Below are 27859 nucleotides of genomic sequence, written 5' to 3'. Positions count from 1 at the left end.
TTTACTAAAGTGTAACTTTTGAAAAGGGCGTATCGAATTTAGGAAGAGAAATCTTTGATAATTTATACCACATGAGTCATACAGAAATAGTGTCTTAGAAACGGTTATAGAGTATTGATGTCCGAAGGTGAGAAAAAAAATAAGTACTCTTTTATTTTCTTTATTTTTTCTAAAAAACATATATCTAAAATATATATTTTTTTATTTATTTATTTTTTTCATATAAAATAGAAGTCATGTAGAAAATTTAAAAAATGAGTCCAAGAAGGTAAAATTATTTTTGACAAACTTTGTGGAACATCGATTTTTTATGAATTTTCGAAATTTCGAATTTTTGTATGTTAGCAATCATTCTTGGCCTCAAATTATGAATCCTGATGTGATTTTAAACAAAAAAGCTCTTTATCAATCTCCTTCTAAATGCTGCCAATCTTGTGATATATGAAAAATATTTCTAATTTATTGTCTTTTTCATAGTAAACTAGCTGACCCGGCAAACGTTGTTCTGCCATATAAATTATTTGTGGTGAATATTTTGGGTGTTAAATGAAACATATAGAATGTATTGTAAGCGTGTTTGAATGTTTTAACGATCTATAAAATTAATCGAATGTGATAATGTTTCTTGATTCAGTGTATTTCATAAACATAACTGACATGTTTGATATCAATCGTTCTATGCAAATGTGGCAACCTTGCCTTGGGACAAACGTCATAATAGTTCATCCGTATTCGTGGAGCAATTTACTCTCTATCAGATTGGCAAAACCGGAAACAAATTTGAAAGTTTGAATGAAAATTATAACTCGATATCGTTTAAATACATAAAAGATACAGTCCTGACCCTAACTTAACTATTTTTTTCTATAAATTTTCTTTGCATTTCCACCAAAACTTTATCTATAATATGAAGTCTTCACCAGAAACCATTTTCGTTCAAGATTTTCCCCCACTTGTAGACTGTGTATTACTTTTTACATAGAACACATTTGATGTGTAGAGTTAATTTTTCATTTAAAATTTTTGTTTTGAAAGCGTGTTTATTCCACCCGAAAATTCATAACCATTTTGGTTCACATAAATGGAACACGGGACTCAATGTCGACTATGTCGTATTGTGTGGCAAGGTTGCCACATTTGCACAACTCGATTGGACTTGAGTTGAACGGATTACAGAATGCTAAATTGTAATCCGTTCGGATAATTCTGACTCGATCGGATTTCAGAATACGGGTTCATCAGTAGGCATATCTGGAATTTTTAAGCAAATTACAACATCGATTTCCTCGGGGACTATCGATTTTGTCGAATAAACAAACTAAAAATGTGTGTATGAGGTAATCCTCGCGTCTATCATTCAACCGAATCCATCCAGCAATATGTAGGACCGAATCCGACAGGACTTCATTTTTTGTTTCAACACACGCTCTCAACCTTCGCGCATATGGCGATCATAAATTTTTGGCACAGCTCACAACATCGTAGGATGGCGATGTCCTGATCATATCTAATAATCATATGAAACAATTCAAAATGAGAAGTAATGTTCATAATGATTAAATTACCTTTGCGTCTTGCTGTTTAATGTTCATGCAATATCCGTCTTGTCCCTTCAGAACGGCTGGGGGATTTTTCGTCTAAGAGACCCTTCTGACTTGCATTATAGTCACAAAAGTTCCTCAGGAGCTAGTCACTTACAATACATTCAAGGCGTATTGCTCGGCATAGAAATCTCAACCAAGTCCTACAAAAAATGATGCAAGTAATACTACGATGATAAGGCGAACGTTGGGAGCGTTAGTGCTATTGAAGAAGAACATGGACAGGGTCGTATGAACGTTGTGTGTCAACGATGAATTCCAGATTATTGTTTTTTATTCAAATCACAATTTCTCGCGTCACTGTGCAGTCGCCTATTTTTACCATAATTATGTATTTTGGAAAAGTTGTTGAAAATTATAAACAAATTCATAAAATTTCATGAACACGACGGTATAACACGACAAACATATTAAAAGAGCCTATTTACTATAAAAAAGACAATAAATTAGAAATATTTTTTTTTAAATATCTCGAGAATGGCTGCATTCAGAAGGAGATTGATGAAGAGCTTTTTTGTTTTAAATCACATCAGAATTCATAATTTGTGGCTAAAAATGATTGTTACCATACGGAAATTCGAAGTTTCTAAAATTCATAAAAATTCGATGTTCTACAAAGTTCGTCAGAAATAGTTTTACCATCTTGGACTATTTTTTAAAATTTTCTACATGACTTCTATTTTATATGAAAAAATTAAAAAAAACATATTTTAGAAATGGAAAAAAGAGAACTAATTTTTTTCTCAGTGTATATTTTTTTAACATTTTAACATCAATACTCTACAACTCTTTCTGAGACACTATTTCGTTACGACTTATAGTTTTTGAGATATAAATTATCAAAGATTTATCTTACTAAAATCGATACGCCCTTTTCAAAAGTTACATTTGAGTAAAAAAAAAACCAATTCCTGTGGAAAACTAATATTTCTTCCAGCCCAAACGGAATACAAACTTTTATTCGTTTTTAAAATCTGCAATTTTAGGACGATTTCATTTGGAATTGCTCAATAGGAACACAGTGTAACATTGTTTTTTACTCACCAGTGCTAATGGAGAGCCGCGAATAGTGGTTCTACATCGAGCAAAGCGCGGCTTCGGCTTCATCCTGCGTGGTGCGAAGGCATCATCTCCGCTGATGCAGCTCAAGCCGTCGCCTCGCTGTCCGGCCTTACAGTATTTGGATGATGTTGACCCGGGTGGTGTGGCCGATATGGCCGGTCTCAAGCCGGGTGATTTTCTACTTGCCGTAAGTGAACAGTTTTGATCAATTTAGGTTCACATGCCCTAACAACCCTGGAAACTTTTAGATTAACAACGAAGACGTCACGTGTGCCTCACACGAGCACGTGGTCGATCTGATCCGTAACTCGGGCTCGCTGGTTTCGATGACGGTCGTTACGCTTCCCCACAACCTGGTCAATTCGATGCTGGAGAACGTGATGAACGCAAGTGCCGATGGTAGTCAGCACTCGAGTTCGGGCATGAGTACACCCATTTCGTCTGCCCGCCAGTGTTCGACGCTACCACGGCGAATGAACGGTGGTCCGGCAGGTTTGGCAGGATGCAAAATGCCAGCCCCGATGCCTCCGCGCAGGGATCCAAAGACTACGCTGAGCGTAGGACGAGCACGTGCCAAATCAATGGTCGCCGGGTTGGAAGGCGGTGGCGAAAAAGATGACGATGACCTTCCTAACCAAACCAAGTCCACCTCGGCTGAGTCTATCCACCAGCAGTCACAGTCAGCCATCAACACGCCAACCCAGGGCGGTCCGGGAACACCGGTCCAGCCGAGAACAGCAAGTATCAAAGCGCGGCCCTCCTCTAGTCGAATTACGGCCGCCGAGTTAGAGGAACTGTTCCAGCGACAACAAGGCGTCGATGCAAATCGTTGCTCGATGCTAATGTCTAGCTCACGCTTCCAGTCTGGGTTTGACAGTGGCGCCGCAACGCCTCCCACCTCTCCCCAAAAGGGACCAATCGTGTACGCCAGTGTGGCGGAAATGAAACGCAAAAAATCTTCCAAGATTGGCACGCTCAAAGGTCGCCCCATTCCAATTCCACAGATCGGTTCCGATTTGAAGCGTACCTTCCACAGCACCCCAGATCTCGCCTCTGCCGGAACGGCCTCGGCTGCTGGCAGCGCCGGAACACTCACACCCACGTCCAGCTGGTTCAATACCGTTGGTCATAAGGGTCACCGATCTCAAGACGATGTGCATAGCATACACATGTCGATGCAAAGACTGAATCTCCCACCACCAAATCATCCACCGCCACCGCCGCCGGTCGGCCAGGTTGTCAAAGTCGACATCTCGCGGGGATCCGAATACGAGTGTCTCTCGGCGCTGCAGAAACACATCCAGCAGAAAGCCAAACAGCAATCGAAGATTCAGGAAGCGGAAATCATGTCCAGCTTCAAGCCTGCATCCAACGCCAAATTGTACGCCTCACCGCAGGATATCAGAAATGTGGGCTATCGCACGAAAAGTGCGGCAGCCTCCAGCAGCAGTGGTAATAGTAGCAGTGGAAACAGCAGCACAAGCACAGAGGTAATTACCACTATTACCTCTATCTCGATTATCCGATCGCGTCTAACCATTCTCATTCTATTCAGTCTTCACAGGTCCACAAAACATCCTCGCTGCGCTCCAACTCGAGCAGCATTGGTGGAAGTGCAACGAACGTCACCACGGTTACCATCGGAGGTGCAGCAGTCGGTCCTGGCAATACATACGCCCAACCGGGCCGACCAGCTACAATGCAGCAAACTGCACAACCACAAACACAACTGCAGCAGCAGCTGCAACAACAACAGCAACAACATAAAGCACCTTCACACAATGCACCGCCCCTGCCGGATCCTGATTACAGTCTGAGCGAATCGGACACCGAAGAGGACAACTCGGTGCGGTTGGTTCGAACCCTGAAGAAAACTCAGCATGGCAGCGCGGCAAAGGATCTGAATGGGATGAGCAAATCGGTGCCGGGTGCCGGCGGTAAAGGGTCCACCGTTATCAATCCTGGCATGGCTGCCGAAACCAGCGGCAACAGTAATACGAGGTAGGTTTCAGCTGGAGTTGATCGGGGAGCGTAGAGTCCATACAAAAATGAAAAACTTGCATTCCTATTACTCCGTGTTTTTCCTCATCGGTCGGATTGATTACTGATCTGTTTCAATGTGCTTGTCAACAAAGACAAACATAACTGAAGAAGATCTGATTTATTGGAATTAAAGCCACATCGTCCATTGTTGAAAAAATAGTGAACATTTGAAAAAAGTCCGTTATAGGATGTTCGGCAAAGCTTCCATTTGATGTCGGAACAGAAGCGTTGTACGATCTTCATGTCAACTTTGCGCATGTATCTCTTGGTTCTATCGATCAACGTATTGCAATTCGTGGCTCTCCAGTTATTTTTGTACATAAAGGAGCTCAAATTCCCGAAGAAATCTTTAATAGGGCAATACTGAAGCAGGTTTGTCGGGTTGAGATTTTTGGTTTTTATGGCGTAATGCGATGACGCTTTTTTTTCCGATTAGAACACGTATTGTCCGTCTGCATATTGGTTTTGTTGAAACAGAATCAAAGTTTCCTTCAAACATTTGTTCTGGCACACATCTTGATTGATAACCAAATCAGAGGGCTTGAACAATGGTTTAGAAATCCCTCTTTCGGAAATGGCAATGCACAGCATCACTTTCTGTTCAAGCTAATATTCTATGTTCGGAAACGCAGTAGAACTCCATAGATCCTTAGAATAGTATCGATCATTTCCGGGAATGTTCGAATCTTCGGAAAGTCGAAACTTATTCCGGAATATTTTTTTATCAACCAATGGCATAGAGATTTCAGCGTCGAAATCTGTTTCTTAGTGTATACCGGGGCTCTTGTCTTCTGATTCTATTCAATGTTTTGCAAATGTAGGATAACACGGGGTGATTTGGTTATATGGGGTGATTTGGACCACCCCTTTATCTCAAAAATTACGGCTCAACTTGGATTTTCTATAATGTCATTTCCTTCTATTGTTGAATCGTATGTACCTAAAGTGAAACAACTTTGGTAAAACTTCACAAGTAGAGGGAAACGGTAGCATAAATACATCAAGTACTTTGAGCGTCAAAAAATGTGAGTTTTCCGATCGTGGTTTTAAGGTTTTTCCCGCTGATTAAACAAACTTTTCGTGTATTGTGCAGTAAAGTTCTATTCGCCTACAGAAGAGGAACAATTTGATGTAGCGAAACTGTAAGTTTGATAACAATAAATGAAATTAATTGCATTTTAATTTTTGCGTGTTGTGTGGGGTGACATGGACACGTTTCTGTGGGGTGAATTGGTCCTACAGGTTTGAGACTTTTCTTTGGTCTAATTGATTCCAGATGCCGCTGAATTACAAGAAGAGGATGGACAGACAGAAGGATGAGCTTGAAAGAGCAACGCAGGCCATCGAGAACGGATTTTCTTTGACCAAGCATCGAAAGTGTTTGAAAATGCTCGACCAAGAGTGAAAAGATTCATGCAGAATTCGAGATGGTGTCAATCCAACTTTTCTGGTCTGGAATCTGGCCAAGACACCTGGTATCGATCCCAAAACATTGTTACTGATTGTAACATTATCCCAAAATACTTTACATAAACATAAGTATGTTTTTTTCGATGAAACACACACTGGACCAAATCACCCCACAGACGGTCCAAATCACCCCGCATCAAATTTTAATGTCCAAAAATCATCTCTTTTATTTTATGATATATTTGGTAGATTGTAGCTTTATATAATGATTAAACGTCATTTATTGAGAGAAAAGAAGTGTAGCTTAGTATACAATGTGACATTTTTTGTTTAGACCGTATTGGTTTGGAAATATTAGGCGATTTGCTTAGGTGGTCCAAATTCCCCCCTTTTCCCCTACTGGTGAGAACAGCTGAACTTTTTTGGCATCCCGTTGGCCCAGTGATTCTCGTTGTTGAATGCACGAGAAAGAGAACGAGCAGCAGAAAGAGGGAAAAAAAAGAGCTAACACATACACACTAGGATGCCAATGAAAATGGTCACCTCTTATTTCAAAAAGTTACCTCATAAAAAATGTTCAAATGTTCAACCCCGATTTCTGGTGATTTTTCGGTTTTCAAAAAACTCAAATTTTAACGTCTGCAACACTAATAAATGTAGTTCGAATGAGCTAATATGTTGCATAGGGTATATTATCGTGCAAATCAACATTTCCCAACAAGTTCCGAATGAAAAATCGGGATAATTATTTTTATTGGCACTTAAAACCATACATTTCGTCTCGTATTCCGAAAAAATATCTTAAAATTGTATGAAACGTCGAGATCTAGTGTCATCCAGAAAAAAAATTGTCGAAAATCGACACTCTGGGACTGCCCATGTTTGCACAGGAGACGTAATCACCAACACCATTAGTGTTGGGAAAACGCAATTTTGTTGTTTTTTTGCCTACAAGCCTAGCCATACAATTTTCCAATGAAATAATCTGTCCAGTTGAAGGATATTATCGGCAAAAAGAGGGACTAGGAGATTTTGCGGATTAAAATATATTTTTTGCATTTGGAAAACGCTTGCGTCTATTTATGCGAACAATCAATTAAAAAAGGTTTGAAAGAAATTTAGTGAAATGTCTGGAAAACTCTGCTCTGGATTTTTTGCGAGTCTATAATAGTACTTTTTTCCTGAATACTCTTGGATATGATAAAAACCGCAGGTTCGTGTTTTTTCAATTAACTGAATTTGTAAAGGCATCTGCATGTTGGTAATTTTAGCAACATGACTTACCGATATCACGATCAATCGCATAAAGATGGTGGAGTGACTTACACCAACAGTATAAGTAAATACTGGGTATGTGGAATAATTCGTTGTCGAATCCGAGGAGTTATAATGCTAAGAACCAATATTATTTCATTTTACTACTGATCGAGGTTGTTTCGTTTTATCTACTTGAAGATTCAAATGCAGAAATTTAGGTAATTATAACATTAAAAAACACAATTGCTTCTCTTCGTTCATCGCAGTGCAGTGTACAGAAAATAGTAATTATATGAGCAGTGTTTCAATAGTTTCTTATCTATTAGGAAACCCTAAGTAATTAGATACTATCGTGACAGGCATGTTTGGACTCTAAAAAGAATGTGATTCAAATGTAGATTTACCTTATAACACACAATACTGACAATTGTTGATTTTCGAACGATATATGAAAGCTGTATGGAACTACAGCATACGTAGAGTTCCCACTGAATATGCGTATAATGTGACAGTGTGCAGTGGAAATTGGTGAAATGATGTCGGAAAAGATAAATGAAAGTGATATTTTTGTGTGTCATTTTCACTCTCTCACCTTCATAGAAATAAACAAATTTCCGTTTTCGCGATGATATGATGATATTTTGAAGGCTTCCAGTACCGGTGTATGTGATTTGAAAAAAATAGCTATATTAAATGATGGAAGTAAGTCACAATACAGTTATCATCTATTCAGAAACAATCAATTACAAGATTTCATGAGCATTTTGGCTCATGACATCATGACATCATATTGTGCCGTTTCTTCCATATACATTCTATATTGAATGCAAATACGAGGGTCACTATTTATATTTCGGGAATAGGAACAAAAACAAATAGTTAAGCTGCGAATATATTTTTATTGTTTTTCAAAGTACTCGCCACGATGATCGATACACTTTTGCATGCGCTTAAACCAATCTTCAAAGCATTTATTCCAATCGACACGAGCCTTTTTTTTGAGCGATTGTCAAATTATGTGGCATCCAACGTGAACATAATTTTCGCACAACTAAGTGTTCATGTAAAATCGCATATATGCTGGTGGAACTAATGCTTAGGGATGCCTCAATCTCACAATAGGTTACATGACGATCTTGCTTAATCATTTCGTGCACAGCATCGATGTTTTCTGGCACTACAGTCGATTTTGGACGACCTTCACGAAACTCGTCGGACAGCGAACTACGACCACGATTAAATTCACTATACCAGCAATACACAGTGGTTTTTGATGGAGCTTCATCGCCAAGAGTCAAATTAAGTTGATTGACGCACTCTTGTTGTGATAATCCACGTCGAAAGTCGTAAAAAATCATCGCACGAAAATGTTCACGATTCGGTTCCATTTTTTTTGCAGAGACCAAACTTTCAACTAAATATAAAATAAACAAATAGCGTCCGTATGACAAAATGTTCTGAGTACGTATATCGTCAAAAATGTCAAACTTTACGATGGAACCGTCAGATGGACTCACATGACATCAGTGTTGCCAATTCCCGAAATATAAATAGTGACCCTCGTAATAACAACACCATATTTTGTTTACCAATACAAATATACTCTGCCTACTGCTCCACCTCATATGTACCTCATTGGTCTATATTCAATTTTATGTTTGTTTCATGTTATATTTTATGTTATTCAATTGATAAAAACAAAAGAAGAAATTCAAGAAAATGAATACGTTCAAAAGATCATTTAATGAGAAAAGATTCTTGCCAAAGCATGGACGATGAATTCGGAGAGTCAGGACCAACTTCCAGTGTAATCTGGTACAGCCTTTTGCAAGCCATTAGGATCGTTATGATCGAGGATAAAAAAAATTAAAACTTTGAGTGATTTGAGGCCCCCCAAAATCATGTCCGATTGAGCTGAAACTTTGCAGATTATTTTTTGAGTCAATAAACAAAATGTACATGGTCGGTTTTTGAAATTTGACATGACCATTTTCGCTGAATGCCTAATATTCACTCGCTTAGAGGCACTTCAATTTTTCACAAAAATGTGCAAAAATGTCTGGATTTGTGTTTATCCCATCTATTTATTTATTTAGGTCCATTTAACACTTCAGCTGTAACAGAGCCAAATTTATTCGTGTACATTTTACCTCATCGATAACATGTTATGAATTCCACAATGTCGCCATTTCGGCGTAAGAATATTCCTATTATTCGAATTATCGCAGGTCGGGAGTGATATCGTGAGATTAATAAAGTGATTCATTTATGTGTGGTCTTTTAGACGCACCTTCGTTAACTGACTATAACTGACTTTCTTTATTTTTCTCTGGGGTTTTGCTTAAATACCTGTTTAAAATATTTGACTTAAACTCTACACAAACAACAAATCTAACACACGGTCAGGCGTGGCTTAAACTTAAAACATCCTGTGTAAGAAGAGAGAGAGAGAGGAAGCGTGCGCGGCTGTGGTTGGGATCTGGGTCATGTTTAATTTCTTTTTCTGCTTTGCTCACGCAGCGCATGAAAAGTAATACAGACATTCGAGATATGTGACTAATGTTATTTATTATTTTGGGACGGCGAAATTTAGTTGCACTTGATATGCATTGAAATTTATGATGTGTGGGGAAATTGATATGTGGGAAAGGAACGATGTGTTAAACAGGATAATTTGTTATCCCGTTACAGAATGTTCACAGTTGTACCGTACACAGCGGGACAGTTGATATGAGTTTTCCATTGTTGTGTTATTAAAAGCACCAATTACCGATGTTTCTTGCTGCAAGTAGCAGAGTGTATGTAAAAGGTGACAGGCTGGGACCACCGTCACATGATGATTGTTGTGTGGACGTAGTAGCTAGAATAACACACAAAGATGGTTAATTGAGGGTCCTGAGTTTTGAGTTAATGATCGTTCGCTTAGTAACGGATAGGCAACCTAGCCTACGAAGACCCCCGAAAATGACTCAATGACTGGTTTGACTTAAAAAATAAAAAAATAAATCTAGCGAGGCATTCATAAATTGCCTGAAAGATGATACAATTTGTAGCTTTTAATGACCATCAATATTCCCAACAAAATATTTGAAACCATTCAAGAACATCCGTACTTCTCACGCCAAAGGTCGCGAATCCAATTTTCACTCCCGACATCCTTCCAAAAAAAGAAGTAAAGTGACAAACCAGCCATAAGTGTTGAGAGTCACTATAAAACAGAAGAAATAAATATGACTCAATCATAATGCATAAAACATGTTAGCACATCCAGTAAGATCATATGGATAGAGAGACATTATTAAAGATTTAATCTTATTTTCAAGAAATTCCATAGCTCAATCAACACATGCATTAGTTCACAGTTGAATCGTTTGTTTGAGAAACCCTATAAACACCATTTTCATCAAAATTGACTTTTTGGAAGATTTTGAGTCCTGCAGGGCTCAAATCAAAATTTCAGGAAAGAAATGTTATACGAACTCATTCAAATTATAACCACGGGCGGCACTGCGATAGATATACAATTTTATTCATTGACTATCGACGCCGTAAGAAGCATGCGCAACTCAACGTCGCTTAATCGGAATGTCTTCTGATTCGGATTGCGACCCAGATACGATCGCGAAATGTAAGTGTGGTGTTCGGCGGACTGCAGAATACAAAGCGGAAGTTATAAAAAGGGCAGGAAACAGTGGAACGGCATACAAAATGGGGAGCAAAAATGAGTCCAAACTCAGGCAAACAAACTTCATTGCCAAGGGAATGAAGTTTGTAGTTTAAAGTTAGGGAGAGTTGACTATATTTAGTTTCCTTCAAAAAAAATCTATTTCAAACAATAGCACATGAGAAAGAATTGCAGCAGATGATTTTCAGTGGATTCTATATATGATTATTTGGCTTAAGAGATCTCAAATAGATATTGATAAAAATGATGCCAGTTACCTTTCACTGGGAAAGCTAGCACCTTTCAAGAAGTATGACCCTTTGAACACGTGATCCAGTTAACCATCAGTTGAATAATGCCAGTACCCTTGTTTTTCAATTTCCAGTGGCAGCAGCTCCGGATCCAGCTCGATCCCCCACTCTTTTTCAGTCGAAGAAATCCAGAAGATTCGCACCAAACTAAAATCCTCAAAATCTTACCCGAACGATTTCCTGCGGCAGCAAAACCAAACCGATCAGAATCAGCGTGGCGGTGTTGGCGCCAACAACAACAACGAAGACAACGGAGACAACAGTTCCTCCGGGGTCAGCAGCGATCAAGAAGTGACAGTCACATGCAACGACGCGGTGACCCCACCAGCAACTTCTAAACCAATTGCACCTGCGACTGTTGATCCGAAGAAGGTCGGCTCCTTACTCCTCGAGCAGAAGAAATCCGTCATGATCACCTCGGCGGTGCCGGTAGTGCGCAGCGATGATGACGATGACGATCAGAGTCCCAGCCCGCCTGCAACGGGCTTCCAGCGACACAACTCACTAACCCGAAAGCAGGCGGCAACGATCGCCGCGAACCGAGCGAAAGCCAGTCAGCAAAACATTCAGCAGAGGCATGCCGTTACGCTGGCAACACTGCCACCACCAATCGAAGCCGACTCGGATGAGGCTGATTCATGTGCCCTGGCAGTGGACGGTACCGACGGAGTGGATGGTGCCGCTATCGTTCTCCCACCGCCAGCGGAGTTCAGCGACTCGGTGAGTCCGAGCTGTGGAGGTCATTCCTCGGTATCGTCGCGCCACCAACAGCAGCCGCCACAACATCAACAGCAGCAACAGCACCATCATCACCACCACCAGCATCAACATCACCCACCGGGGATGGTGGGTGGTCACAATCCAAACTGCAAACGGGTTCGCATCGTGGGTGCCGTCCCCAAGGTCAACCGGATGAATAGTCAGTAAGATAGCGAGAAGAAACCAATGGAAAATAATATTCTGTCAGCATTAGATGGACTCGAACTCAAGCACTCTCTATCATACTCTATCTCACATGAAAGGCGCATTTTAAAACCTAGATAAGATCAAAAGTCATACCGCAGAACACATCCACAGTTCACCAGGAGTAACCAACCTTTTTCGGGCCTATAGCTTTAGCTATAAGAAGCTTTTCTCGTGTAGAAGAAGACATAGGAGGATGCAAACGAGAGTTGAATGGCCCTATTTATCTAAGAGAAAAATATGCTCAAAGGTTGCTTAAAACTTGTCTTATTTCCTATCAATATAAACATATATTCGTGCAATATCATCATCGTTAACAGAGCATCCAGAGGAAAGAGAAGAAAGCAAAGGGAAGGTAAGCAAGAGATAGTGCGAGTAATTTGCCTTGTATATGCAAGCCCAAATCTACACAGAAGATACACGTACACATTAATTAACCAAAAAAAACAGAAGATGATAATCGAGTAAAGCGTTCTTTCAAGTCGTTCATCAGTCTTCTCAGTTTCGCGGAACGGACAACGAACGATTTGAGAATTTGCTTTCACAAAATTTTAGTTTTCAGAAGTTGATAAGATATTGTTTTTAAAGTGTAAAATGAAATAAGTTTTAATTTCGCTAGGCTAACTTTGGTTACGTTTTCTAATTTCTGTAAAAAACACATATCGGTTATATCAGCTTCTCTTTCCACGCGTGTTAACCGAATGTCTTGTTGTAAATTACACTTGAAAACACACAGAGACACACACCCTACACACATACATATACATATTTTTATTACTTTGAACTTTCTGTCTTTAATTAATTACATTAATTAACAAGTCAACAGAACAGTAGCTGAGATAAGAGATTTAAACAAATGATAAGAAGCAAAAAAATGTGTGTGAAGAGAAGAATTGAAAAAAACAGCCCCAGAAGGTAAGATAAATTTTAATAGATCATCTATATTGGTAGTTTAGTTGCTGTATAATGTTTCTTCCTTTCACACCTATTTGATAGTTGTTTTTAAGCGTTTATCGTAAATCTTATAAAGCAGCAATGTATGATTGTGTGGTCACATAAGAGGACAGATTCACGATCGCGATCGTGCTCCGAATGTTTCTTATATTTTTATACTCTTAGCCAAATCAAAATTCAAACCATTAGAGGAAACGACGAGAGCCGACTTTTATGAAATATTTAGCGGAAACAAGGGAAATTACAAGACACCTGTTGGAGGAAAGAAATTGCAAATTCCCTAATCGTATATGAATAAAAGAAAGGGAAAAATCATTATTATACATCCACACACGGAAGTATCTTTACCATTGAAAGATAGAGCAAACATAAATACACACACACACACACTCATGATCACATTAACATACAAGCATATAGACCTGAGCAAAAAGAGAGAAGAAAAACGAATGAAAAAAACGCAAATCTGTCCGCTAAGTACGATGTGAAAACAACATAGCCTAGGATAACTTTTTAAAATTAAACCTATCAAATTTGTCACCGCGCAGGAAAAAAATGTCCAGTCCAAACAAAACCAACACAACGCAACGCAATAGCCTTTAGAGACCAATCGATTGAGGGAGAAAAGAATAACAAGGAGAAGTTCAATATGCTTAACAGTAGCGATACAAAAAAGCACCGCGAAAAAAAGCACATTATCCTCAAATTATCGAACAATAGAACAATAACACGAAAAAAAAATGCGAAAAAAAGCATCAATCCCTAACTACCACAATTACACCATTAACAAAAAACGACAAGACACACATACAAACATACCACGTTGCCGTTGTATGCTGCTCTCTTCCCTTTTCCCTCTCTTCAAGTGGTGAAAAGGAGGCGAGAGCGACTGCAAACATTTTGGCCCAACAGCAACAGCAGCATCTCTCCCCACAGCATGATGAATATGATATTAAAGTAAATGCTATAATAATAATTATAATAAAAATTATAATAATTCATCTTGCGGGGTAACGTTAATCGAAAGAAATTTCCTTCCAATTCCCAGCGTGAAATGTTTTCTTTCAATATCTACTAGTCTCAAAGATGCAAGTTTTTGAATTCAATTTACAATTTTATTTCAAACCGCGTTTTGTCCTCCGTATCTGGTTTTGGTTTGCATTAATTTCCTTACATGTTTATCCCTTCCTCTTCGTTTGGTTTATTGATCGTAATTAATCACAGATGTAAATCAAATTTTATAATTTCATCGCCCATCGCCGCGCAGCGTTAATCACTATTAACTTTTTACTATTCCCCCTTCACCTCTCCTCTCATCGTTCATCATTTATTATTCAGTGTTTATAATTATGGTGTGGGTTTTTTGTCACTTGTTCTACTATGGTTGTTTTCCCACTACGTCTCATTAATGTGTCTTATTGTAATTTCACTTTTCTTTCTTATTTACTTTTTTTTCTTTTAATTTTCGTTATAATTGATAATAATTTATTAGGGTAAAATTATTTAGCTGGTTGGTTTGGTTGTCTTTTTTCTTGCTTTACTTGTCCTCTCTCATGTGTGTAAGATAGCTTTAATTTAATTATTAAATAATTACCGCCACATTCATCTCCCTCATTTTAACATACTAACCTCTCATTATCATTAGCTATTAGCTTAGATTTTTTTTAGTTCTATACAGAAACAAAGCATTGTTTGTCTTTGCCCTCCGTGGGGTGGAAAACAACACAACACGAGCTACGGGTTTGCTTTTTGTGCTGCCGCCTACTGCACACTGGAGGTTTCCTCGTCGTAGTGGGCAAATTTCAGAAACACCTGCTCCAGGGTGGTCTGGCTGAAGGAGTACTCTTCGATGTCGAGTTCCGTTTTGGCTGCGGGTGGAAATATTGGTGAGTATTGTAATATTTTTTTATTAATCGTATTGATTTAGTTATATTTTGATAGTGTGATTGTACTTCGATAAAGTACAGTGACCGACACAAAAAAAAAGATCCACACCATCAGATAGAAATTGATGTCTTCTTCTTCGCCTAACGACACTAACATTCTTAGAGAAATTTCACCGCCTCAATGTAGATGAGATTTCTGTGCCAAAATTAAAATTGGACGCCTAGAAACGATATTTGAAAATCCACAAGACTTCAATACAAAGACGAGATTAGAGCTGAACAAATGACCAGGACTTTCTATTCGAAATTGAAGATTGAGTGGATAGTGGATTTCTTTTTGCAGGACCAGATGGGATTTATTTGGTGCTGCTACAGAAATGTACAGAAAATCATTACCTATTTTGACAAAAATGTTTGAATGATGAGTCAATAATTATTGCAACTCTTTAGATTGATTGATAAATCGACTATAGTTATCGAAATAGAACCGATTATTTATTTCAACTTACATTCGTCGGTTAAATTTAAGAATAAGTTTTAGAGGCAAAGGCCGTTTTTAGAGACATCCAGTTTTGTGGATCTCACCGTTTATGGTGCCTTTGGTCTCGAATGGTTCGCTCCTTTCGTCACAAGTGCATATGGTCTGCCAAATCAGGCACTTCGAAGCAAATTTCGACAAACTAGTCTAATGAGGATGTCGATTAACGTGTTGACTCGCTCACTGCTCAATCCAGAAGAACTATTCACTCGTCGGATACGCCACCATCAGGACTCTTCGCACCGCAATGGCTGTCGTTTAGGGCTTTCGCCGAGGAGAGCCATTTCACAAATCACAGCTGGTGTAGGGATAGGACTGTGAAGTTTGGTTTTAGGGAATAAAAGGATAAGGAAATGGATCGAGAACAGTGGGATTCAGCTTACAGGATACAATAGTCCAAGCAAATGACGTGCTAATAATCACGTCACCGATTCTGCTCTCTCAGAATCGTTACAAGTTCTGCATGTTAGTGTTGTGCCAACGGAATAATTTTCAGATTTTGGAATAACTGTCTTCAAAAAGATTATGCTCATTTGGGAAATGAAACATGTTTTTCACGGTTCCCGGGAAAAAAATGCTTCAAAAAACAACTGCAACACGAACAACCGCTCAGAAAAAGTGTGAGACCACAAGTAGGCTAGAAATATTCTGACGCGGAAAAACAACATGGGTACAAAACGGTCTGTGATACCGTGCGCTAGTATACGGGCAAACGTAATGCACCAGGCAAACGTATGCCGTCCGACGTTCGCTAAAGCTCGGTCGGACCTTACTAAAAAATCGTATCTTATGTTTCAAACTAATCGGGTCGGTGGAAGTCGGTGGAACACAGGTTTGCGTGCGAGAGACCGCCGCTTCCGACGGCGAGTCGGCGGTCGACTCGGATCGCGTCATCTTGGTGGCTTTGGTCGCCTAAATTCTCTATCCTCGTTAAATGGGGACTTCACCCCCATTACATTAACCTCAGAAAAAAATTAGAAAAACGAAAACTATTTATAATAGATTTATAGAAATCACGCTTTTTTCTGTGAGGCATTGATACTAGGGCAAAACAGTTCACTTTGATGAACGGTTCACTGACTAACCGTTCATCTAAGTGAATCAGTTTTTTTATCCCATTTATTTATTCATTAGGCTCATTAGCATTTTAGCTGTAACAGAGCCGGGTTTTAATCGTGTACATGTACATATGTTTATGTTTCTATAAATTGTAAATTACACAGTAGTTAGTAGTAGCCATTTAGGCGTTAAGTTTTCTGTTCCATTACATTATATGGTAAATTACACAGTAGTAGCCATTTAGGCGTAATAAAACAATATCCAAAATAATAATAAAACACAAATTGATTTTTTCATAATTTGTTTGCCAGGATATGATGAGTATGTGAATTTGGCAGTTGTTCTGAGCTTATTGATTTTCACCAATTCTTAAATTGCTTCTAGATTGAAAGTACAGTAATTTACACTTATCTCGACATTTAGCTTATTGGACGGACCTGTAATGCGACATATTTAGTTGGACATTTTTGTAAACATAGAGTTCGGGGTCCAAATTATGACCCCACATTGAAAGTCGACACTGTACCACTGTCATCGCAAATGTTCAATTACAGGTTAAAATTACCTCCAATCCGATACTGAGTGGTGGTAATGCGACGTGCCATTGAATGTAATTTATTGTAAAATATGTCACAAGCTGGATGGGAAGAATTTTTCCAACTGTGAAAGCTGTGGCGAGTGGCAAATGCAATCGCTAAGCAGAAAGGTTTAGCCGAACAAGATGGGGATATCGAGTGATAACAAAACAATAAACTCTTTAGATTGAAGATAATTTTGTGATCCTGAAAAGGACCCTTTTTAGCCTGCATGTGAATCCAACGAGCGAACAAATCGTAATGAATGTATTTTTTTGCCATCGTTCCCTTTTAACGCTCATTCGTTGGTCTCGTTGGACTCGCTCCTCTGGCTGAGTCTGCCGATTTGTCTCTATCCTGTGAGTGTGACCGCTAGAGTATAAAACACGCGGACCCTAAAAAAATATCTTATTTTCTTTCAAACCGTAAACCCGTGTGGTTGTACGGCATCGGCATCGTGGACGTAACAAAGGAGGACAAGTTAAGGGAAAGCCAAAGTCTCACTCGAACCGTGCAGGTCTCCAGTGTCCTGTTGGTCGCATTCACTGATTGCTCCGCAAGGGTAACTAGGCCGAACGGATTGGTGCCGGAGCACCAGTATACCTAACAGCGATTATAGAGTTTCGGCCGTCGGAGTGCTCGAGTTGGCTTGCAAAGCTGCTCACGACAATCAGAAAACCCGCATCAAGAACAGAGCAGCTTCGGTTCGGCGCTCATCAAGGCAACAATTAGTTTCAGTGAGTGGCAAAGTGTTTCTCCGGCACGTCGTATTAAATTGTAATTTACTGAACAACATGTCACGAGCTGGATGGGAAGAAATTTTCCAACTGTGAAAGCTGTGGCGAGTGGCAAACGCAATAGCTAAACAGGAAGGTTTAACCGAACAAGATGGGAATATCGAGTGATAACAAAAACACAACACCAAAGGTTCTTTTCAGAACCATCAACATATTCATAAAGAGTAAACAGTGAACTAATCCATTTTTCAGGTAGATAGGTAGGTATTCACGTAGGAGAAGAAAATAAAACAATATATTTAAAATATTATTTAACAAAAGCTGTCCCCTTTACATAGTCCTACGTCACTCCGGTTATATCCCTGACATTACCCACCCGTCTTTTGTTTATGGGTTATTGTTGGTTTTTGGAGTCTGTTATTATTTTATGTTCAAATATACAGGGAAACTTCGATATAACGTACCCTCGATATAACGTCACTCGATATAACGTACACCTTTTCAAAATGTAGAGGAAAATTTTGACGTAGGATTACGTCTTTCGGGAACATATTGGGGTACAAATTGAAAATCGAAAATCGAGCGCACCGTGAAAATTGTCCAATTTCAAATGCTTATTGCTCAGTCATTTTATGATGGATTGATGAGATTTTTGCGTCATTCAATTTCGGCACTCCATAACAATTTTTTACATTGACTAAAACAATATATGTCATGAAACTAACTATCGAACAATTGAAAAATCTCAACCCCTATCCTAACGGAAATACCCACTTCTGATAGGTCGAAATTGACGACACATGCGGCGGGTCCCTAACAGAGACATCAAAACCAAGCTGCCTGGGGGAAATCGGCATCGCAGATACATGAAAATAGGGGGAGCTTTTATTCTCACCGACACGTATTCCCTAACAGAAATTTCAAATCCAAGGTGTGTGGGGGAAATCAGCGTGTAAATACTCTCGTGGTCGATAGTTTAACTAACGACGCGCACAAATGGATAGTGCTCATTGTAACTAGCGTGGGCATTGCTGATTGCATACGTGCTGGCGGATAAGTTGGGAGCGATGAACGAGTGTTTTTTTTGTTATTTTCGTTCCAATAAGAATCTTTCGATGGAATATAAATAAAATTAAAATTTGGAACTTTTATGTTGGTTGCTTCGTGAAATTTCATATCAATGACCGATCATGTATTTTGAAACTTTTAGCAGAACTGTAAGCGTAAAATTGTGAATGGTAGCTATTGTGTTAAAATGACTTGAAATATGAAACGATTTTTTTTTCCCAAGGAAAGTTCATGCGACGAGCAAAATTGGAAAAATGAAGGAGTATTCGAAAAAGTGATTTCACATATGCTCTATATATCGTATTGGGTGCTGTTAGCTCAATTGAAATTCGCTTTGAGGAATGTAGCATCGTGTTCCGTTGGGTTTAAAGCAAAAAGGAAATGGGTTGAATAAACACTCAGAAAAAAATTATAAATGAAATTACCTTTTCCATTTCATATATATTTTCTCTATACTAAAGTAACACTTTTTTTCTGGTGAGAAAACTTGTGTTCGATGATGATTGATGAGCTTTTTTTTTCTTTATTTCATCCATACATCACACAGGAGCCATCTCGTCCAGGAATACAGAGGGCGGCTTTGGTACGTGATACGCACTATCTAATGACTAATCACCATCCTTTTATCATTATCACTCGGTTATGGACACTGGTGGAGTGAACAAACAGTACCTAACAACCAGACAAAACGGACCCAAATCATTATCGAAGAGTTTTACAATTTATCCAAAATCAGCATGCAGCAGATAGCCTAACGGAATCCTACATCAACTATGCGGTCGTGTCTTGGATACAACCCTCCTGTGACTTTTTTTCAATATTTTTTTTCTGATAGAACATTGAACTATCTGTATTGTGATGCTAAAACAAGTTTTGTACCTTCAATCAATTTCGAAATACAGCTGGTTTTGTGATTCCAGATTCTAAATGAATCAAGCTTTAATCAACAGTACGAAGGGAAACATCATGAGAAAGGCTGGCTTCGTCTTCTGATTGAAGTTATTCATTAACTTGACTAAAACAGCAACACAATAATGTATAATAGACTACGTTTGTGAGTACTTTATTATGCTTCGATATAACGTACAATTCGATACAACGTACAATTTTGAAAGTGAAATGTACGTTATATCGAAGTTTACCTGTATGTACTTGTTATGTATGTATTTTTAAAAGAAATGAAAAGATAAACTGTATTTTGAATGATAAACATATTCAAGAAATTTGGAACCAGTCGTATTGAATTTGTATGAATTTGTATTAGAATAATTGATTCTTTAAACGACTTTTCGCTTTGCGGCCAAGTTTCGTGGAACGAATCTAGGCCGTAAAGCGAGGTATGGGTGTATTTCTTAATCAAAAGGCGTTATCGCAGCAAATGGTTAACAACATTTTGCCTAATCATCAAATGGTATGCGTAGAAATTCAGTGAGCATGGATAACCGTATAATGGTATGCTTAAATTCAATAATGGATAACCGAGTCAACGCGTTTTGTTCGTACCCGCTTTTGTAATTCGTGTTAGGAAAACACTTGCAGAAGTACCCTCGGCTTGCATGAATCAACAGCTTCAACTTCTACTTTTTATACTATAGAGGCTTTAAACTTGAAAGTTTATTCGTCTCTAGTGTCTGTATGATTTTCCCAGGTTCCTAAGTTTAGGAGACAAGTACAAAAGTACTCGAAGTTTGCATTTATTTGCAGAGCCCAGACATCTTGGTTTTGAAGTCTGTGTTAGGCAAATACATTTTAGTCGGAACAAAAAGGCCCCCGACTTACATGTATTTGGAATGCCAATTTCCCCACGCTCCTTGGATTTAAAGTCTGTGTTAGGGAAACCCATTTCAATCGGGAATAAAAATACCCCCGACTTTCATGTATATGCAATGCCGATCTCTGCAACGCTCCCTGAGACGAACCAGCCCAGGAGGCTGAAAGTCTCAAAAATAAAGAAAAAAAAAATCTGCAACGCTCCTTGGTTTTGAAGTCTGGGAACACATTTTGGTGAGAACAAAAGTCCCCATACTTTCATGTATTCGCAATGCCGATTTCCCCCAGGGCTGCTTGGTTTTGATGGTTGTGTTAGGGAAACTGTAGATCGGGCCAATCAAAATGAGGCAGTAAGGGCGTTTAGATAACGCTTAACATTTTACAGTTATTCAATTGTTTATCTAATGAAAAATAATATTTTATTAATTGCGATAAAAGCGTATAAATATCCCTTATCATTTGATGGAAACATCTTTCCGATCCAGTAAGAATTGTTCGAGTTATAAGCATTCGGAATCTTTCATTTTTTCCTGCACGTTCTGTGTTTAGGTTTTCATTTTATCCCCCATATACTCCGGTTAGACGTAGTCCCACGTCAAAATATTTTGTCAAGAAAAGTGGGATTCATGCGTGACTCCTTACGGAATTCCATAGATTGCAGTTGTGAAAATACATGAAAAAGTTCATTTTCTAATAATTATATTTTTTGTAAAGCAATTTATTCCATGATGTCGTTTTTATTACACACCCATGAATGCATTACGTCTATTAAGCTTCATTCGTTGAGGGAATATCAGTTTTCTCCAAAACATAACCATATTAACACTTTTGGAAATATAGATATTTATAATTTTCATAGCAGATGTCTCAAAAAAAGATTTGGCATCCTTTCTATGGTGCTTTGTGAAACATTTCAAATTCGTTTCAAAATATTTCAGCACGGCCACTGACATTCGAGCAGAGTAACGAATCGAGCTGTTTTCCTCGATTTCTATAATTCCAGATTCTACTCGGTGTGATAGTGATACTGATTGTATCGAATCCTCGATTCGATTTCTATAATAGGGCCCAATGCCTTTACTGCCTTTCATCATTGGGCCCTATTATAGATATCGAGGCGATGAGAGTTTTGCTCGTTAGCTCTATTTTACTATTATAGAAATCGAGCAATTCGATAGCACCGAGCGAGTGATAGCTATCGATGTAAGTCTCAGAAGTTTTCGAGTTGTTTGGTTCACTTGTTGTATATCTTCAGAGAATTATTTTGTTTTGGTTTGTGTCCCTGATATTTTCCTTTGGGAAACATTTCAGAAACGCTTAAATATATGCAATTTCCAACACATGTTCGTTTGTTATGATCAGTATTTGTTTTACGATGCTGCCAGAATTCTTTCTGTTCTTCCATTGTTCAGCAGACCGGAACAGCGGAGACAGTTGATTGATCATTGTTGGTCTATTTATAGAACAGCAGCCCGATGTGTCTTGCAGAGCAGGGCAGTTGCATGGATGAATCGATCTTATTTCGACCGTGGATCGATTTCCATCTCTGATGATGGTTGCGTGGACGTAGTTATTCTATAACAACACAAAGATGGTCAATTGAGGGCCCTGAGTTTGAACTCACGATCGATCGCTTGGTAAGCGAACGCGTAACCAAGTGGCTACGAAGACCCCCAAGAAAATCAGTTCTTTTGAACCGTTCTTTCGCTCTTTCGTTCATTGGTATTAAGAACAACATAAACTGTTAGCTGGAACCCAACATCAATAGACAGCTATTAATTGATATCGTTGGATTGAATAGCGTGCGTAAGGGATTTATATTTTTGAAATTTAGTGGGGAAAGATAAGCTGCTTCTTTAAAAGTCGCAAACTGTATGTAAAAATCGGTCGACAAAAATTTATGTAATAATTTGATGCGCACCAAATATGTGCAATTTTTCATATTCTCTTTTTGGACAACACACAAGTTCCATGTAAGATCATATTTCATAATGTTCATTCAAGGAAAAAAAATCAGCAGCGATTTTCACTAACAATCAATCATACAAACAATCACGATAACACGTACACGCAATAGGCCAAACAATGAATTGAAAGCAACGAAAAAACTTTTTTCTCAACATGCCCTCACTAAAAAATTTTATGTTTACCTAATCCGGAAATAATTGCCCTGGAAAACAATTACAACAGAAACAACCTGTTGTAATTGTTTTCCAGGGCAATTATTTCCGATCACGAACTGTAAAGCATCTAATTTTTTCCATTCTCCTTCAAAATTAATACCAATAATACCAAACCATATCCATAAAACTAATTGTTGAAAAAGTATGTAACCGGAAAACCTTCGATTTGTGAAGTGGTCGTTTGAAAGATCTAGTTTAATCTATTGTATAGTATAGGCCCAAAATAATAGAAATGCAATGTCAGAATCATTCGAGTTTTCGAGTGCAAATGAACTAATGTCTTCTAGAGCAGAATTTGAACTCTTAGAAGGGCATAAAAGCACTGTAACGGTCTACTAATGAGAAAGCAAAAAAGTTTGCGGAGGATGGAATTTTCAAGCTGCGTTCAAGATGGCAAAAGATGGCACATATTTTTGAATAAGTATATGTCTAACTTATAAAAATAATTCTTTTGATTTTCTCCTAAACATCGGGACGGTTTCTGCACAAACCAATATTTAAGGAGTGTTTCGAAAAGTAGTTTAAAACTTTCGAACATCAAAATGAAACTGAAAACGTTCAGAAAATGTGTACAAAAGTAAATTTTATTAAAGAATATGTTGATTTCTAAAAAATAATCGAACCATAGGTTTAGCTCCACTCATCAAATCCTGCACAGCAGTCTTTGTGCACTTTCTGGACGCTGCAGACCAAATCTTCTTCAATTCTGACATATTTTTAGACACTGTACCTTCCTTCTTGAACTTGGCCTCGACAATTGCCCAGTAACTTTCAATCGACCGCAGCTGGGGACAGTTAGGTGGGTCGAGGTCTTTTTTGACGAACATGATGTTGTTTTCCAAAAACCATTGTAGGGTGGATTTGGCATAATGTGTCGATGCCAAATCCGGCCAGAATAGAGGAGGACCTCGTGGAAGTGGAAGTGGAAGCAATCTCTTCTTGAAGCATCCTTCCACATAAACTTGAACATTTATAGTCCCTTTCGTGAAAAAAGTTGACGATCGCATGCCACACGTGCAAATTGCTTGCCAAACGAGCACTTTTTGGCCGAATTTTTCCATCGCAACAGGCGTATCCGCTAATGGTACACTCTCTCCAATCGATTTGGTATAGAATTATGGTCCCGGTAGCATTATGTAATCTTCTTTGACGTATGTTTCGTCATCCACGAGAATGCACTGGTGGGGATTGTTCAAAATACGCTCATATAGGTTTCGAGCTCGTGTTTTAGCGCGATCTTTGCTGCTCCGGTGTTTGTTTGGCCACTTTTATAGGTCTTTAGACCATGTCTCTGTTTAATCCGCTGAATTATCTCAACACTGGTTTTGAACTTCTTGGCCAAATCACGAATAGATGCAGACCTGTTTTTCTGAATATACAGTAGAAACCCGATTATTCGCGGAAGTGTAGGCCATGATCAAAATGAGAGAGCAAGTACCTATCTCTGACTGACAAATTTCGGGAAGCTCTATAACATTGCTATAAATTTCGCTATCGCGAATAAACTGCACTGCAGATGAACGAGGTTCAACTGTAATTTACAACTTTTCGGATCAATTCGGGATTACTTGGTCCAGGTTTTCGTCCACTTCTGGTGAGATTCTCGAAAAAAAAACTCATTACCGAACTTTGCGACGATTCGTATCGTTCACGACATATATTGCAGATGGGATATCCAGTGGTGTCACCCAAACGGATGCCATTTACACCGACTTGTCAATCACTTTCGACGAACAGTGTGATATGCGATTCTTCTTCTTCTTCTTCAATGGCACTAACGTTCCTAGAGGAACTTCGCCGTCTCAACGTAGTATTACTAGCGTCATTTTTATTAGTACTTAGTTGAGATTTCTATGCCAAATAACACGCCTTGAATGCATTCTGAGTGGCAAGCTCTAGAATACGCGTGATCACAGTGCAAGTCGGAGGAAATTTCTTTGACGAAAAATTCCCCCGACCAGAAAGGGAATCGAACCCGAACACCCGGCATATTAGTTATGACGCTAACCACTCGGCCACGGGAGCAGTGATATGCGTGATATGCGATTATAGTGGGCAAATCAGACAAACTAGGTTTCAGGGGCAATGTTTTACATAGACTCACGTCATACTTGATCGGTCGCTCTCTCACGGTTAAAATTGGGGAGTGCTTCTCCGCAGAATTCTCTGTTACATCAGGCTCGGGGGAATCATCTCGGCCCTCTGATTTTTCTTATGTATTTCAATGACATAAATTTCGTGTTGGAGTGCCTTCATCTTTAATTCGCTGATGATATGAAGTTATTTTTTGACGTTGAATGCAAGCAAATGTTCCACGATCACTTTTACAAGAAGAAAAAATCCTTTTCGTTACAACTATTCACTCGATGATGCTCCGCTAACTAAACTCGACTGCGTAGAGGTCCAAGATCCTGTATTTAAACTGCAAACGCACTGCGAGAGATTTCACCGACACTGTCTTAAATCTATGTTAAGTGCTTTAGTTCGCTCAAGCCTGGAATACTGTCCAGTAACTTGGAATCTGCACTATCTGAACGGAGTCGACAAGATTGAAGCCGTACAAAAGCGATTCGTTCGATTCGCTCTAAGAGTAACCCACATCAGCTATCTAGCTATGGATGTCGGTGCCAACTAATGGGTCCTGATACGCTACACGTGCGAAGGGATGTTAATCGCGCTTTATTTATGTTCCGAGTTCCTTTCAGTCGTACCAACCATGGATACAATTCAGCACTGTTAGGTCTTCAACGTCTGTTCAACAGAGTAGTAACTGGTATCGATTAATTATTTTTATTAATTATAAACTATTAATTATTATTAATTATTAGATTAATTATTCGAGAAATGTGGTTCGGCAATGTTCTATTGTAGAAATTCGAAATTTCCATTAATATCTTTAGGGCAAAATACTGCCTATTGATAACAATTAAATAAATAAATGTTGATTACAAAATGATCGTAACAAACCCATCGAAAGGTAACAAACTTCTTTCATACTACCAACCAAGCACTCACCTTTCTCGAGACGGGAGAAGCACTCCGCTAGCGAACTGACCGCCTGCTGTGGCACCGAGTAGACCAGCCGGTCGGCGAAGCTCTCCTCCAACGTGGCACTGGGGAAGAGATCAGTCACAAAATTGCGCAGTGCCATCGACCGGTTGTCGATGCAGTTGCTGATGACCGGCGTCGCGGCAATATGGTCCGCACTCTGATCCAGCTGGAGCTGCTCCTGGCTGCTGCTGGGTTGACTCTCGATCGGTGTCTCGCTGTACACACTCTCGATGTGCTTCAGCTTGATCTCGAGCGTGTAACCGGCCCCGTACAGATTCTTCAGATGCTGTGTCGATCCAAGGCACCTTAATAAGGGACGATTATAATTAAAACACATATTTCATGGAAGGTTCTGCAATGCAAGGGTATAAGGTACCTCAATTCGCCCTTCACCATGATGCCAACGCGCGAACACAGTGCATCCGCTTCCTCCATCGAGTGAGTGGTTAGCATGGCACAGCGCTTACCGTGGAAGCTGGCCAGAATAGTGTCCCACAAAAATCGTTTCGATTTTGGATCCATTCCCGTTGACGGCTCGTCTAACAGAACCACCTTGGGTGCTCCTACCATTGCCATAGCATAACTTAACTTTCTCCGGGTTCCACCGGAGCAGTGCTGGGTGTGTTTATTGGCATGTTCGCTTATGTGCAACCCGGTGAGATAGGTGGTCACTAAACGGTTCAAATCCTTCCGCGACACACCACGGATACGTGCGTACAACTCAAGATGCTCCCGAACGGTGATATTTTTCCACAGTGCATCGTGCTGCGGGCAGTATCCGAGCGTCTTGAATGCATCGTCCTGATTGATGGTAATACTGTGACCGGCGACACGGACCGTCCCCCTCGTTGGGGCAGTCTCTCCGGTCATAATCTTCATGGTAGTAGTTTTGCCTGCTCCATTATGACCGAGTAACCCGAGCACTTCTCCTGCGTCCACTGCGAATGATAACGAACGCACCGATACCTTCTTCCGTGGCGGCTCATCGTCAACGCAGCAACAGCAGGACGAAGAACTGCTCCCACACAGGGATTCCTGGGAAAACTCCTTCCGGAGGCTCTGAGGGATGGTTCAATTGATGATGTTAGTGTGTATGATAAAAATGGGCATTTACCTTCACCAACACCACAGGTTGTATTTGGCTGTTCATCTCCTGAGTTGTTAATCGGAATATTTTCGCACGTTCGTTCCGAACGTCTTCGTCCTCGTACTCGCCTCCAATGCATTGCTCCTCGGTCAGTGTATCTTCGTCGCTCTGAAACATTATAGTCTGTTCAGTGATTTCAATCGTTTAGGTCCAAATTGCGCCTTACCGCTGTGCGATGGAATAAATCACGCATCCGACCTCCGCTCTTCATTATATCGGACACCCGCAGACAGAAGGCCCAAATAGGTATGTGTAGCAGGCAACCGCACGCCATAACGATCATCTCCTCGGTCATGTAGTGAGCCATCGATAGTTCCGCACAAGCCGAACTCAGCCGGCAGGCAATGTAAACCCGGTCGACAAAGTAGACCGCCGCATACGGAATGTACATCGGGTTAATCAGAGAGAAGACGTAATGTAAGGCAATCGCAGCTTTAACCTCTGTGGAATAGTTATTGATCAATGATCAATGCAATACAATATGTTTGTTAAAAGTACTAAACATGAAGAGATATGAACGTAATTGTTGTATGTATTTATATCAGAGAGTAATCCGCGTTGACGGCATTATTCCGATTAC

General features: G+C 39.4%; 2 protein-coding genes across 7 annotated transcripts in view; one reads left to right on the top strand and one right to left on the bottom strand.

Annotated features, from left to right (window-relative positions):
• Positions 1-14266, top strand: part of LOC129768524 (protein shank) — a 379358-nt gene extending 365092 nt beyond the window's left edge. For all 5 annotated transcript variants that reach the window (XM_055770234.1, XM_055770238.1, XM_055770237.1 and 2 more), the window contains 4 exons: positions 2649-2850; positions 2912-4153; positions 4219-4664; positions 11423-14266. In XM_055770234.1, the coding sequence (XP_055626209.1) occupies positions 2649-2850; positions 2912-4153; positions 4219-4664; positions 11423-12275 (2743 nt within the window). In that variant the 3' untranslated portion in view covers positions 12276-14266. The remainder of the gene's footprint in view (positions 1-2648; positions 2851-2911; positions 4154-4218; positions 4665-11422) is intronic.
• A 92-nt stretch (positions 14267-14358) lies between these two features.
• The window catches only part of LOC129765433 (cholesterol transporter ABCA5-like), a 31938-nt gene continuing 18437 nt past the window's right edge, over positions 14359-27859 (bottom strand). The window contains exons 8-13 of one of the 2 annotated variants that reach the window (XR_008741433.1): positions 27446-27720; positions 27247-27387; positions 26509-27191; positions 26097-26437; positions 14895-15133; positions 14359-14833 (exon numbers count right to left, since the gene is read on the bottom strand). Coding sequence is in view for 1 of the 2 variants with exons in the window: in XM_055765756.1 (XP_055621731.1) it covers positions 15027-15133; positions 26097-26437; positions 26509-27191; positions 27247-27387; positions 27446-27720 (1547 nt within the window). In the remaining variant the exon portion in view is untranslated. Of the gene's footprint in view, positions 15134-26096; positions 26438-26508; positions 27192-27246; positions 27388-27445; positions 27721-27859 lie in introns of both variants that reach the window. The other variant, XM_055765756.1, reaches the window with a different exon arrangement.

Source organism: Toxorhynchites rutilus, chromosome 2, assembly GCF_029784135.1.
Source record: "Toxorhynchites rutilus septentrionalis strain SRP chromosome 2, ASM2978413v1, whole genome shotgun sequence".
NCBI lineage: Eukaryota > Metazoa > Arthropoda > Insecta > Diptera > Culicidae > Toxorhynchites > Toxorhynchites rutilus.
The sequence above is the reverse complement of the archived record's forward strand: the minus strand, read 5'-3'. Positions and strand labels throughout refer to the sequence as shown.